Source organism: Lipotes vexillifer, unplaced genomic scaffold, assembly GCF_000442215.2.
Source record: "Lipotes vexillifer unplaced genomic scaffold, Lipotes_vexillifer_v1.1 scaffold86, whole genome shotgun sequence".
NCBI classification, from domain to species: domain Eukaryota; kingdom Metazoa; phylum Chordata; class Mammalia; order Artiodactyla; family Lipotidae; genus Lipotes; species Lipotes vexillifer.
The window spans coordinates 770,533-785,985 of record NW_006785406.1 but is presented as its reverse complement, the minus strand read 5'-3'; the positions used below and the strand labels follow the sequence as shown (position 1 = coordinate 785,985).

The following is a 15,453-nucleotide window of genomic DNA, read 5'->3' as shown; positions in this document are numbered from 1 at the left end:
GGTTGAAACGCACAATTACAGTTCTTTGTGAATAAGATCTGTATTCTGTCTGGCATTAGAAGTTCAGTTTGCTATCCTCACAGCCACCACTGATTTGGGATTTAAGAGATATTAGGCAGGCAGCTTAAAATGCTACAGTGCTCTCTTACTACAAAGCAGCAGCTTCTTTATTCACTAAGCTTAGCTAGTTTTTATAAGTTTTTTACTAGATTCTGGAGTTCCGCAAAAGTTGATTTTGACAGTAGTCGCCAGCTCATTAATTGCTCTTTTGGAGGGATGGAACCCTAGAGTTCCCTGCTGTGCCAGAAATCCCTGATGTATGAATTTTTCATGATGATGATACATCATTAACCAGAAGGAAGGAAATTGGGAGGGAGGGAGTTAGTTGATTTATGGATCTTGGAGAGGTTATTTTTATTTGGACATGGAGGTTGTATTTGAGGTGCTGATAGTACATTCATTCTGTAGATGTCTAGTGACAGTTGGAATTGTAATGCTTGAATTCCAGCTTAGAGCTACAAAGAGACCTTGGAACCTTCTATACAGAAGTTATAGAAAGTGAAAGTGTATGATTTCCTTGAAGCAGAGGCTAAGTCCAAGCATGGCATCTTGGGAAACACTTTCAACAAAGGAATCATTCACTTGTTCTTTCAGCAAACATTCACCTTGTTCCTGCTACTAGTATAGTTACTGCTAAGTGCTGGAAATACAAGGTAATAAGATCCAGCTTACTGTCCCCAGGAAACTCACTCTTATTAGATGGACAAGTAAGCAAGTACAATGCAATTTTATAACAATGTTTAGAGGAGCCCAGACAGAGGAACACAAGAATATTTAAACAGGTCAGTAGGAAAAACAGGAGACTCTCGGGGAAATTAAAGAAGGAGAAAATGTGGTACAGAGTTATCTGTGATCTTGGTTGCTGTATAGAGAGTTTGAAAAGACCGAGGGCTCTAAAAGGGACTAATTTGGCAGTGAAGTGATGACAGTTTTAATTGAGTAGTTTTGGTGGAGATAGAGAGCCAGATTATAAGGCGTTAGGAGTGAGTGAGTGGTGAAAAAGTTGAAGGAAAAAGGGAAGACAGTTTTATAAAGAATGATGTAGTTAAAAAACAATAGCAGAGTTGAAGTAACTTTATTTTGGAATAAAAGCGATCTAAATGTGTTTTTAGACAATAGAAGGGAGTGAGTGGGAGGGAAAACAAGGATGGCCAAGAGTCCCAAAAAGAGGCAGGAAAGATGGTAGGTATTAAGAACCCAGAAGGATCAGAGGTTGGGAACTTGGGAGAAGAAAAAGAGTAAGGGTAATGAGAATTTTGAGTAGTGAGAAAGTATTTGAGAAATTTTACCTAGGAATGCCTTAGTTTTCAAGTGAGCAGCGGTGAAAATGCCTGACTAAAGTTGCTGTAGCATACATTTGTGATGATAGTACCATTTGGTTATTTTTTACATTCTTTTAACAAATATATATTAAGCATCTCCTGTGTACTAAGCACTGTATGAGATCCTTGGGATTATATCCATGAACAAAGTCAGCAAAAGTCTCTGCTGTTGTGGATATATTATTTTAAAATAAACATGAGGTAAAATAAATAGAGCAACCTGGGTCTTGGGAACTAAGAAAGCAAATGGGGGGATTACCTAGACATAACTACAATTTTATATTGCATATCAAATTGTAATTTAAGTTACTATTTTATTTCTATACAGCAAGTTAATAGAATCTCAGTTAATAAAGTAAGACAAGAAGAATACGGGTTTGCTGGAGCCTTTATAAGTTGTGAGGATGTAAAGAAAGAAAGAGAAAGAATGAGAGGGAGGGGAAAAAGGAAGGATGGATGGAATTTGTTATCTTAGTTAAAAAGGCTTGAAAGAATTACAGAATTGAAGATACTTTCTTAATAATGAATAAATTGGTGTTTTTGATTATCATTATTTTATATTCTCATTACCCTTTTTTATTTAAACAGGCATTGGAAAAGTGAAAAGAAAACCTAGTGTGCCAGATTCTGCATCTCCTGCTGATGATAGCTTTGTTGACCCAGGGGAACGTCTGTATGACCTCAACATGCCTGCTTATGTAAAATTTAACTACATGGCAGAGAGAGAGGATGAATTGTCATTGATAAAAGGGACAAAGGTGATCGTCATGGAGAAATGCAGTGATGGGTGGTGGCGGGGTAGCTACAATGGACATGTTGGATGGTTCCCTTCAAACTATGTGACTGAGGAAGGCGACAGTCCTTTGGGTGACCATGTGGGTTCTTTGTCAGAGAAATTAGCAGCAGTTGTCAGTAACCTAAATACTGGGCAAGTGTTACATGTGGTACAGGCTCTTTACCCATTCAGCTCGTCCAATGATGAAGAACTTAATTTTGAGAAAGGCGATGTAATGGATGTTATTGAAAAACCTGAAAATGACCCTGAGTGGTGGAAATGCAGGAAGATCAATGGAATGGTTGGTCTGGTGCCGAAAAACTATGTTACCATTATGCAGAATAATCCATTAACCTCAGGTTTGGAACCATCGCCTCCACAGTGTGATTACATTAGGCCTTCACTCACTGGAAAGTTTGCTGGCAATCCATGGTATTATGGGAAAGTCACCAGGCACCAAGCAGAAATGGCATTAAATGAAAGAGGGCATGAAGGTGATTTCCTCATTCGTGATAGTGAATCTTCGGTAAGTTGGTTTTCAAAGGTAAATGGAAATAGAACTCTGAGTATTAAAAAAATAAATAGAAGATTAGAGAAGTTAAGTGGCTTCCCTAAAATTAACCAGGTAGTATATTTGTTAAAATATGTAAAGTTTCTTAGTGAAATTCAGTGTTCTTTCCAAGTGTATTTATTTTTAATATATATAGCCCTACTATATATATATATAATATATATATTATATATATATAATATATATATAGTAATATATAGCCCTACCCTGGATTATTTAAAAGCCTTGTCCTAGTTCTGTTGGTTTTGCCTTCCTGAAATACTTTCTTTTGCATTAAAGTGAAAAATGGAGAAAATTGAACACTGGTTTCTTCACTGAGAGTAGAACAATGCAGTAGACTAAACTGGGAAAACATTTCTTAAATTGCATAATGAATACACTGTCATCCTTACAATAAAGGAAATCCCTGAATTTAAAAAATTGATATTTGCTTTTTTATAAATTGCTTGTTTGGAAGTTGGAATACACTATTACATACCTCAGAAACCTATTTGAACATGCACTCTGTATTTGAAGTGCATTTGCAATAAAAGATAAATTCTGTTCCAATACTAGTAAAACAATAAAACTGTAAAACCATAAAAATTGAATAAGAAAATAGTTATGTGGGCTCTTTTGGGTATTAGAATTTGACAATACTCATTTCCCTTAAAAATGGCCTTTATTTTTCCTTGATAAAGGATATCACTACTTTTCCATGAGTAGTATTGGCTTTTTTTGTGTATATGTATTTGTACAAAAGTTAATGTATGATTGTACAGAAGATTGAAAGAAAGAAAGAAAACCTATCTGTTTGAGTGGTGTGTGTGTGTGTTTAAGGGGTGAGGGGTGGGAAAGATGAGAGGGCGAGACTGAAATTAATTGAACTGCCTGATGTGAAGTTCAGGAAATGGGGGCCTGTACATAACCCCTCAGAAAGAGAAGGTGATTGATGATAGGGAAGAGTGGTGGGATTTGTTTTCTGTTAGTTGCCTGACCTGGCCCTACTTTCTAGGACAAGCAGTGGGCAGAAGGATTAGAAGGGAGTGACCCTGGAGTGGGTGGTAAATAACCATAAGATGTTTCCAAGGAACCCACTGTTTGAAACTTCGGCAGTAACTGTATAAGAGGTTGATATAGACTATTCAAAAGAGTGTAAGGTTAAAAAAAAACAAACCTAAAACTTGATTGCAAAATACCGTGTATTTTCTTGTGGGTAATTAAGTATAGATATTATCCAAAATATACCATTACTTTTAGTAGTAGAATTTTTAAAGTAGAGGTCTCAAATAGGCATATTTCATTTGACCTGAACAGTGTTTTTAAACATTTGAATTCATTGTCAGTTTTTAAATATTGGGAGATTTAGTATACGAATTTAGACATCAGATTTCCCTTTTAAAATTGGAAGGCCTGTCAATGTTGAGCCGTATTCCTACAAGGCAACAATTGCAGCTAAGTGGCCACCTCCTTTAGATTGGCCATGTACTGTTGTTTCCCCCTATATAGCCACCCTGGCCATTCTTTACATTTCTTTTTTGCCCCTTATAGACATTTGAGTTTATGACCTCTTATTAGAGTTTAAATTAGTTCTCATTTTTGTGTCCTTCATCTTTGAGATTTCAGAGTATTTACTCTGTAAGACAGCTACTGTTAGCTACTAATTGAAAAGGGGTGGATGTCTTGGATTTTCTCCTATGTTTCTCCAGTAGTTTGAATGGAGAGAAGATAGTTTTTATGCTTCAGATGTTAGACTAAAGAATTTGCCCTGGTGTTAGGTAGAGCATAATAGTTAAGAGACTTAAGAGTCTGGCTGCTTCGATTTGAATCCTGGCTCTTTTGTTAACTAGATGGATGATCTTAGGCAACTTAGCTTCTCTTCAGCCTTGATTTTTTTTTCATCTGTAAAATGGGTTTGCTTTGAGGCATAAAAGAGATAATTCATGTAAATAATTTAGTATTGTGCCTAGTACTTAAAGTGCTGACATTTTAGCTGTTATTAGTTTAATATAAAAATGCTAATAGATGTCTTTCAAAATTTTTTTCTCTTTTAGCCAAATGATTTTTCAGTATCACTAAAAGCACAAGGGAAAAACAAGCATTTTAAAGTCCAGCTAAAAGAGACTGTCTACTGCATTGGGCAGCGTAAATTCAGCACCATGGAAGAACTTGTAGAACATTACAAAAAGGCACCAATTTTTACAAGTGAACAAGGAGAAAAATTGTATCTTATCAAACATTTATCATGATACTGCTGACCAGAAGTGACTGCTATACAGTTGTAATTCGTCATGTGAAGACTGAGAAAATATCAGTCCAGTCATGCTTGATTGGAAATCGCTGTTTCTAACTCTATATGAAAATTGACTATAATACATAAGTATTTTTATTATAACTCAGTTCATACATATATACTACATATGCCAAACATCTGCATAGAGCAATTCCTTATCCTTGGTCTTCTGTTTTATTGGGTTTTTTTGCTCTTTTTCTCTTCGCTTCTAATATTAAGGTTTTATATTTTGAAAAAATGATACAAATCGAAAGTCTTTATATGGAAGAATTTCTTTATTGCCTTTCCATTATTTCCTTGTAAGGGCACCACCTTAGTTACTTCTGCAATGGTTCTCTTCATATAAAATTATTATATCTATATCAATATATGGCATATGCTAAAATAAATTTCTTGGACAGTTGTTAATCTTTTCTGTGACTAAATAGCAATAATAAATGGAAAATTAGAAATTATTTTCAAGTATTATATTTGTCACAAGCCATTGTAAATATCAAGTATGTTGTGTCTGTCATTATTTTTCAAAATTCGTTTGTTGTCTTCAGTGTAAAGCAAAACATACGGGACATAGGTTAGAAAACATATCGTGTACAATTTAAATTTACAACTGTTGGAAACAAAAATCTGTAAATTCCTAAGTTTTTTTTTCTTTGTTTTTGGTGCTTCTCTCTCATCTGGTTATTCAAGAGAACAAAACAGTCTCTGAGATATTTAGCTTTTCAAACTGTAAATGGATGCTCTAGTGTTATTTTTTTCCCCTAGTGTTATTTTACCAAAGCATCTTGTTTTTGAATATGTTATATCTGTGTCAGTGTGAAAAAAGCTATGGCCAAAGTTTGAAGAAGTAAGAGGCAGTGAGATACTTGGTTCTCCCCAACCCCACCAAAAAAAAAATCAGTAATTATCAGGCATAGTATTTCTACTATTCTCATTTTCTTCTTTCAGCTTTGAATTTTATTGTCTGGGATACTAAAATTGATGTATACCTGAGGAAAAGATGCGATGTGCTAATGGTAAGGGAAAATTATTTTTAGAATCTCATTTTTGCAGATGCTTCTATTAAGTTTTTGTTTATCAAGCAGAAGTTTGGGTGTATGGCTGAGAGGCTACTGTAGCGTATTTAATCTATTTCTATACATCACAGAAGAAAACCAGTTATACTTTATGGTCACAGCTTTTCCCCCCACTATAAATTCTGGAGATTTAATTTAAGCAAAGTACTTTCAATATTTTAATAGAAAATACTTACTAAAACCACATAACTTAGTAAATAGTAGAAAGTCATGAGATTTTAAAAAATTTCCCCAATGCTGCCTATGCAAATGAATGTTTCCATTCTTTAATATGTTATGAACAGACATTTAAGACACCAGAATTACTGATTCTAAAATTGAAGTTGTCTAATTCATGAGGTTTTTGATTTTGGGTTTTTTTAATTTGTTTTATTTTAAATGTTTTTTTAATTCTCTAAATCTTCAAATCATTTAAAGACTTACATTGCCACTGGGTGGCAGCCCTGACTTCTCCCACTAAGCAATAGGAGTTAGCAAATATAGACATTGTACAATTTTCTATCTTCATTACATCTGCTTTTAAAGCCTTTTAGTTCATATTTCATTATCTCCCTCAGCCCCCTTTGTTTATTAAGATGATTATTAGTAGGCAAGTTTAATGGAAACAAAAGTCATGTATTCTTACCTTTATTGCTGTAAAATCACTTGAATATAAATTGAGGAAAATAGTTTTAAAGTAGTTGTAAAATGATTAGGTAGCAAACTTCTTTTTAATTTTAAACAAACATTTGATGATGCTTTCTTCTTATTTTCCACCTCTTTGTGGTCCCCACCCCCCAGTCTTCCTTATTTAAAAAATGGATATTTGTTTAAAAAAAAAAGGAGAGGAGCAACTCAATTACTACTTTGTATCACAGACATGAGCTATTTATAGCAAACCCTGCAGAGCTGATAGGATTTTGAGAAAGTAGCTAGGAATGGAGTAGCACTGGAAGCAGAATGCATATTTCTTTGCCATAATTAGATTTATAATAACTAGGGAATTCCTAGATAGTCCATGTGTGCCAATAATAGTTATTGTGTGCTCCTCCTATTATGTGATGAAGCCTCACTGGGAACTACTTAATTTTCTACTTCAACATTTTATCAATTTTTTAAAAGTCTTAAAACCAATCTTTACCTCAATGACTGTTTTTTAAAAGCATGAATTAATTTTCTTAAGAACTAGAACCATCTTAGAAAACATCTACATAGCTAGCTAGTAGCAGGACTTGTATTAGAAACCAGGTTTCCTTATTCCCAGCCTGATACACTCTATATTGTGACACATTGGCTTCTGTGTGCTTGTTTTTAGACAAGGAGGAAAGTCCTGGGAAGACCAGTATTACAGTAGTTTTCTTCCACCTGTGAGGAGATGCTTAGCTATCAATTTAAATATTCATAACACACATAACCCTGCCCAACCCACTTCTACAAATAACTTCTCCAAAATCTTGGAAGAAGGTTTTTCAGAACTTTATATAAACTCAGTAACAAAAAGCTATTGCTGCTGTATCTGTTATTTGGTTATTTGTGAATATGAATACATATTCACAAACATATATTACACATCTTTGACTATACACAGTAACACAGGCACCTGGCACTATTAAAGATGGTGTGTCACAGACATATCACTTAAAATCAGAAGGCCTAAGTGCAATCAACTGCCATTGCTGGAAGAATAAAAAGCCTAGCAGATGAGCAACTTGGATTGTTAGAATGATGTTATCCTCATAGATATGTGGATAGATCGGTGGCACATAAGTTATCTCCAGCGTTAATGCTTTAATTCTATCATCTAATCCAGAGATTGCGAGAAGCAGGGCCACTGCTGTCTGTGTAGGTACATTGTGAGAATTAGGAAAAGGCACCTCTTCTCTGGGCAAGCCCAGCCACTTTTTTTTGCTGTTGAGAAGTCCGAAACTCACCACCACTACCCTTCTCCCATCTTGCAAGGTGCCCTGTTCAGGATATAACCAATACAGTTCAACCCACAATGCTTAAAAAAGTAATTGTTAACATTTTAAAATTGGGGGATTTCACATAAAATCCAGAGTTCTGGTTTCCCCTGAAAAATGAGAAGCTGATAATACTGAATTTGAATTCCCAGAAGGCATCAGATGGTATGGATGCTTCCCTTATTTTTACCAATGCATACAGTTAAAAACAAAAAAGTGTAAAAAAGGCTCTTTCCCAGCCTTTATCCCCCCTTAGTTCAAGTCTCCAAATGCAGTTACTGTTACTCCCTGTTTTTCCTGTAACTTGGAGTTATCTGGAAACTTACCATTTTGCAGAAATGCTTCAGGTGCAATGTCCAAATCAATAAATTAGGAATGTAGCATTTCAGCATGCTTTAACTTTTCCACTTTAATATTTTGCTAGAAGAAAAGGAGATCCTTTATAATCCTGTGTTTATATACATCCTTTAACTGTTCGAATGGCTTCACAACTGAGGTTGCTTCTAACTTAAAGTACATTTGATACAGGATAGATGACATCCTCATTTTGTGTTTTGAACAGCATCCAGTGAACTTTTTGAAAATGCCATATTACTGCTTCTGTGGAAAACCTGTATTTTATTCTATTGCAAGGCAGGGTAGGAAGCTCCTCTCTTCTGATAAACTGGTTCTATTGGTTTAGCAAGTTTATATGACTCAACTCTGTCATCTTCTAAACTCTTACAGACCAGCATGCTGTGCATACTCCACACCCTAGTTTTTTGCTGTTGACCTAAAACCAAGTGACCAAAGAAATATTATTTTTCTTGTTTACTAATGAGGGGTTCTTGTGATTTGAAAGTATACAGTTTGCTGAGACTTGTTTGTTTAATGAGTAGAACATAAACTGGGCTTAGTGAGGTTTTGAAGAGCAGGAAGAGGAGTTTTTGTTATTATTGGCGGTGTTCAGGAAGGTAAATGTTTTAAACCACAGTGTCTTTTTGAGGGTATGTTTGTTGGCTGGAGCACTTTCATTATCTCAAATACTTCAGAATTGGCCTGATGCCTACAAAGGATTCACACAAACTTTTAATTTACCTTTTGGACTGGCTGATTTTCTAAATGTTTCCACTCAAATTACTTTTTTAAGCTATTTTTAAAGCTCCAGGGAAAGCTGGTCTCAGTATTTTGAAATAATGTTGCAAATTTTGTTTGTAGTTATAACTACAAAGAAGACAAAGAGTACTCAATTTCCTCTCCATGTTTTCTTGTACCTCGAGGAATGATAATGACTCTCGAACAGGAAAACAAGCATAAATAGACAATTAAGAATAGACATCTAAGGTAGTTAAGGTATTTAGTTGCTTTAAATCTCTAGGCTCAGAAACTATGTAGAACATTTGCAATAGCTTTCGGGAAATTATGGAGACAGGTGGAGTCCAGAATGAGACTAAAGTGTTGTCTGTTTTAGGTTAAATACCGGAATGGTTATTAAATTTATGGGGTTTTTTGAGCATTTGTAGAAGAAATTAGTGATCCCTGAATAAGCATGTCTTTTCTTGGAACAAGTAATGCCAAACATTTACTTGTTTTGATATGGTTTCTAGACTATAGATAAGGGGGATGTTGTAGAAAACAAGTACTGATTTCATCAGCGCATATGCTAATCACTTGGCGTCAAGATGAGAAAAATACTTTTTGAACGGTTATATCTATGTGTATGGTTTTGTGTCTTTGTTTTACTTTTGGAGATATTTATCCTTCAGCCAACCAGCCAACCACCTCATGTCAAATGTTTGATTGCGTAGGTGCCAGACTGTTCTAACCTAGCAAAATGATAGTGAAGAAAATGGACAAATTTGTCCAAAAGTTGTCCTAAAACTTTCATTTCTAGTGATGTAATACCTAATGGAGAAGTGCTATGAAGAAAAAAACAGAGCAAGATGAGGAGGTCGGAGAGTGAGAGTGGGGTGTTAATTTATATAGGATGGTTGGAGGCCTCATAAAACAGACTGAGCATATTGTGTGCTTCACTTAATAGAATCACTGATGACTAGGATTAAACCAGTGAATGACTGGAAATACAGCAATCAAAATCATTTGAAAATTATTAAGATCTTCACTATTACAGAGCATTGTGTCTGGTTTTCAAATTTTAGAATTGAATAAAATGGTATTTGTTTTATTTAAACATGGAACTTTTAACTACAAAGGACTATTCTGAATAAGGCCTGATTCTACATCTTAAGAGGAGTTGTTGGGAAATGTCACATAGAAAAGAATCAGTTATAACTACAGGAAGGAGGGCAGTTTGACAGACTTAAGGGTTTTAATTCATCACGCCCTAAGGAAAGAATTGAGGTTAAGGGAGGTTAAATTCCTGATGTTCTGCACTGGTGCCAGACAATAAACGAGGCAGGAAATTGAAGAAGAAAACAATGTTCAGAGGAGGTTGAAAAAGGGCTGTAAGAACGCTGAAAACCAGAGCTTGAAAGTGTGTGAAAGTTACATCTGGAGCAGACTCAGTGGAAGCGGGAGTTAGAAAAGTCTATGACAAGGAGAATTCCACTGTTTAAATACACTGTGTTACTTCCAGAAAAAAAATATAATAGTAATAATTGAGACAGGGTTACAATTAAATGTCAGATGTGCTAAAACACAGGAAGGACATAGATATTTAGGAATCTTGGTAAAGGGAAGAACTATCTTGTGTTAAGTAGAGCAAGGAAGGGTTATTGCAATTAACTGACCACGTGGTCTGTGCCAGGGCACCAGGACCTACCCTGCATTTGCACAACCCTAAGAGTGAGTGCCTAAAATTTTGCACCCTTGGTGCCTCCCTTGCTTCATTCTATTCCCAGCCCTATGGGGCTCAGAGGGCTTAGGATTCTCTTCCTTGACCATCAATCTCCTTTTCCTTCCCCACTCTTTGCTTTTCCACAAAAACCTTTAACTCCTTGCTTTTCCTTCTGTAATTAAATATTCAAGTGGCAAATAGTGTAATAGGAAAAAAAATTCCTATTTCTAGACTACTTGTTTATGATAGGAAATAGCTTTGTTCTTCCAGCGGTTCATCTTCAGGCATAGGTGACTGATCATCTTCAACTCTGGAAGGCCGTGGAAATTAATCTGAGAAGTGCAGCAACAGGTTAGAGGATAGTTTGGTTTTGGCATGTTGCATTTACAAAATATCACAACCAGCTGATGAGAAAGTGTAGAAAGAGAAGTTCCTCAAAGCCAGAAGAGAAAGGCAAGATCAGAGTTGGGGATCCAGGCAAGGGTAGGGGCTAGCAAGTGAGGCACGGCCCTCCAGAGGTTCTCACCCAGTGGCATGGACCATGCAGAGGTGGATCATCTGAGTTCCTTGTTGATTCATGGACCAGTCCTGAGAGGAACTGCCATTCAAAAGCTTGTGGCAGGCAGGTAGCATTACCCCTCAGTGCCCCTAGAGGTGTGCTGAGCCCAGGTCAGAGACTCTCTTTGCAGTGGCTCGTGAAGGATTGGCAGGCAGTACTGCCTTGTCAACATGGCAGTGCTGGGCAGGGGCATCTTGACAGGGACCCATGCCCAGGTTGAGCTATCTTAACACCTCAAGGTTTGGTGAACAACTCTCCTTTCTCCCCATCGCATAACTAAATGAGTCTTGTTCTTTCTCCCGTTTTCTGTTTACTTTCCTTTTCCTTTTCATCCTCAGTCTGTTTTCCCCTCAACTTTTCCATCCTTGGGCCTTCCCATGCCATTCTTCCAGTTGGAATGCTTAACTGCAAGCACATCTTTCCTATCCAAATCTAAACGGGTACATCCTTGGAATTCCATATTGAGGATTGTCTGTTCTGTAAAGCCTTTGCTGATCTCCTAGATCACTAACTCTTTTATGTCCCTCAGACACATTGTGAGCCCTCCTTTGATACTAATTGGGAGGTAGTAAGGTGAGTGAGAAGAACTTGGAGTTAGGCAGATCTCTGTTGGAATTCCTGTCTCTATCCCTGACTGGCTCTGGGATCTACAGTAAATAAACTTCAGATGTGTCCTCATCTGAAAAGCTGGGAATCAAATTTTATCAATACCTTGCAAGTCTGTCGTATAATATATGGAAATGTGTATAGAGTGCAGGGATCAAGGAGAGGATGCAGCAAGTGTCCTTGACCTTGATGTAGTTAAAAGATACACAGCGAATACTTATTGTATACTTTGCCAAATTCTGTTCTAAGTGTACCATCTCATATAATCCTCACAACAGCCCTACGAATTAGGTACTGTTACAGTTGTCTCCAATTTACAGAGGAGGACATTAAAACATTGTTTAAAAGACTTGGCGAAAAAAACACAGAGCTAGTTAAGTGGCAGAGCCCCAATACCAACCCAGACAGTCTGGCTCCAGAGCCCATGCTTTTAATGACCACCCTCTAATAGGTGTCACCAACTGGAAGCTTTGCTGATCCAGGGGCCAAAGTGAAAGATGGGCAGCCCGCAAAGGGCCAGCCAGTCAGAGCAAATAAACCCTAATGTATTTATTGTTAATATTATTAATATAACAAATGGTTAATACAGCATTTGTGAAGACCTACTGTGTCCCTAGCACTGTGCTAATGTGCTTTGTCTACATTCTTTAATTCCCACAAATATTATGCAAGACATTGTTTTATAAAAACCACGCTCATAGAATTGCTTTCTTCCCCTTCACATCAAAAGAGCACTACTTTTCCCATCCAATCCTCAGCCTACAACTATCTAGCTTCTGATCCAAGTTCTCCGCTGAAACTCCTCTTACTGAGATTACAAATGACCTTCTAGGTGACATAAATCCAGGAGACATTTTTTGATAGTTTACTCAGTGACTCTTCTGCACCCCCCTTGGTGATCACTCCATCCCTCATCATTTCCAGGACCATAGTTTGTTCCAGGACCACCTCTCTGACCTATTTATTCCCCCTATATCTTCCTGTCATTTTGCTTGTGCCGGTCCTTTAAGTGCAGGTCTTCTCCTGGAGCGTATCCACACAGTCTCTTTAATCTACGTACTCTCCCTGAATGTTCTCACCCACTTCCTGGTCTCAGCTACCAATGAAATGCTGAACGTAGGGGAAGTGGTGCCATACCCTGACACTCATAAACTGAGACAAAGATCATTTGAATATTGGAGACTGCCCCTGCCCATATGAGCACCTCAAAGTCGAGTGTATCAAACTGAACACATGCAGCCTTTTTCTGTACCATCCCCAACCCTGCCTGCCCTGCTCCCACCCACCCTCCTTAACATTATTTAGGTTGAGATGCTGTCATCCACCTAGTTATTCAAACCTAGAACGTGAAAGTCATGTTTGCCTCCTCCTCCACCAATCCACTCAGCATGTAGGAGCTGTCAATTCTACCTCCATCATTTGAATTTAGTCACTTCTCTCTACAGACATGGGAAAACCTAGTGGAAGCCAACATCTCTCAACTGGCTGACCCACATCCCTCCCTCCTGGCCCACCTGCCTCCAGTCTGGCCGCTTCCACGATTTTCTCTACCCTAGTCATAAATTTTTTAAAGCTCAAATACAGGGAATGACAGATTAAATTTGTGCTTTTAACCCTCATTGCCTCAGGATAAACTCTGAGCTCCTCAACAAGGTATTCAAAGCTCTCTCTTGAATCCTGTTTTTGTCTACCTTCGAGCCCCATTTCTTGCCACTCCAACCTTGCTCTCCCGTTGCATCAAACTTCTCATGGTTTCCCAAACACGCTATGGCTGGCTGATTTTTTTCAGCATTTAATACTCAGCCCAAAGTCACCTCCAAGAAGTCTTCTCTGATTCCGCAGGCTGGGTTAGGTGTTTCTGTTTAATACTCCTTTATTCCCTTGTGAATATTTCTGTCACTTCATTTTCAGTATTGATTTGTGACTATTCTCATGTCCATTTTCTCCACTAGGTTTTGGTTGAGGGCAGGAACTATCGAATTCCCAGGATCTAGTACATAATAAAAGCCCTTAGTGAATGTCTGTTGAATGAATAAATAAGTAACTTTCCCAAGGTTATATTGCAAATAAATTCTGACACTGGAACCAAAATGTGTTGCACTCTAAAATTCATGTTCTTTCCACTGAGGCGTTTGCACATGTGGAGTGTTTAGAGTCTTTAAAAAACTGACATTTTAAGGGGCCAAACCCTATCATAAGATTTTCCTTCCAATTTAAAAAATTTAAATAAAGTTTTCAATAATACATTCACATGGTTCAGTAATCAAACAATATAAAAAGATAACAGCACCCACAATAATTGAAAGCAGGGTCTTGAGATATTAGTACATCTGTGTTCAGTGCAGCATTATATTCACAATAGCTAAAACGTGGAAGCAAATCAAGTGTCCATCAATGGATGAATGGATAAGCAAAATGTATATGGACTATTTCTCAGCCTTAAAAAGAAGGGAATTCTGCCATATACTACAAAATGGGCAAAACTTGAGGACATTATGCTAAGTGAAATAAGCAAGTCACAGAAAGACAAGTACTGCATGATTCCATTTATATGAGGTACATAGAGTAGTCAAAATCATAAAGACAGAAGTATAATGGTGGTTTCCAGGAGAGGGGAGAAGGCGGAGTTATTGTTTAATGGATATAGAGTTTCAGTTTTACAAAATGAAAAGAGTTACGTGGACCGATGGTGGTAATGGTTGTACAATTTGGATGTATTTGATACCACTGAACTGTATACTTAAAAATGGTTAAGATGGTAAATTTATGTTATGTGTATTTTACCACAATAAAAACAATTTTTTAAAATCCCCAAACAAACAAAAGGTAGTGGAAAGAGTCTCGTTCCCATTTTTCTCCTCTGTCTTCCCAATTCCCACTCCCTTTGCCCCAAGGTAAACAATCTTGGTAGTTTTCTCTATCTCCTTCCAGGTTTTCTTTTTGCAGATGCAAGCACATATGAAGCTATATATTCTTCACCTCCTGACTCTATAAAAGATATTTAGAAAAAAAATTTTAAACTTCTCTACTTTTTTTGAAGTGGAGATGTAGAAAAACAGCTAATCAGTACCTAGCTTGCATGAACTCACAGGAGAGACTTGGAAGAGAACAGCTATTTGATAAGAAGTTCAGATAATCTTGCCTGCTACTGCCAGGGGTGCCTCTGGAGACCACCAGGGCCCCCAGGGCAGAGCCTATGATCCAGGTATCTCCCCCATACAGATTCTTAAGCTTCCCAGTTATCTTTTCTCTGGAACTCTCCTAGGCCACACCCCCTGATGCAACATCTGGGTTTGGGCAGAAAGGAGGGTGCTGCCCAGCCCGCCTCTTCTGAGGTGTCTGGGCTGGCTCCTCTTTCCAGAACAATTCAGGCTTTACAGCGACTCAGACTCAGCTCCAACTTCTGCGTTCCGAAGCAAGGATGGCTGATACGGCAAGAGTGCTTCATTCTGGAAGGAAACAATGTTCCAGGTCAAACTGAGCCTGCCAAACGGAGACC

At 37.3% G+C, this 15,453-nt stretch overlaps 1 protein-coding gene across 2 annotated transcripts in view; it reads left to right on the top strand.

Annotated features, from left to right (window-relative positions):
* Window positions 1-5,633, top strand: part of NCK1 (NCK adaptor protein 1) — an 84,431-nt gene extending 78,798 nt beyond the window's left edge. The window contains exons 2-3 of one of the 2 annotated variants that reach the window (XM_007457536.1): window positions 1,971-2,683; window positions 4,762-5,633. In XM_007457536.1, coding sequence (XP_007457598.1) covers window positions 1,971-2,683; window positions 4,762-4,956 — 908 coding nt within the window. In that variant the 3' untranslated portion in view covers window positions 4,957-5,633. The remainder of the gene's footprint in view (window positions 1-1,970; window positions 2,684-4,761) is intronic. The other variant, XM_007457535.1, reaches the window with a different exon arrangement.
* The last annotated feature ends 9,820 nt before the right edge of the window (window positions 5,634-15,453 follow it).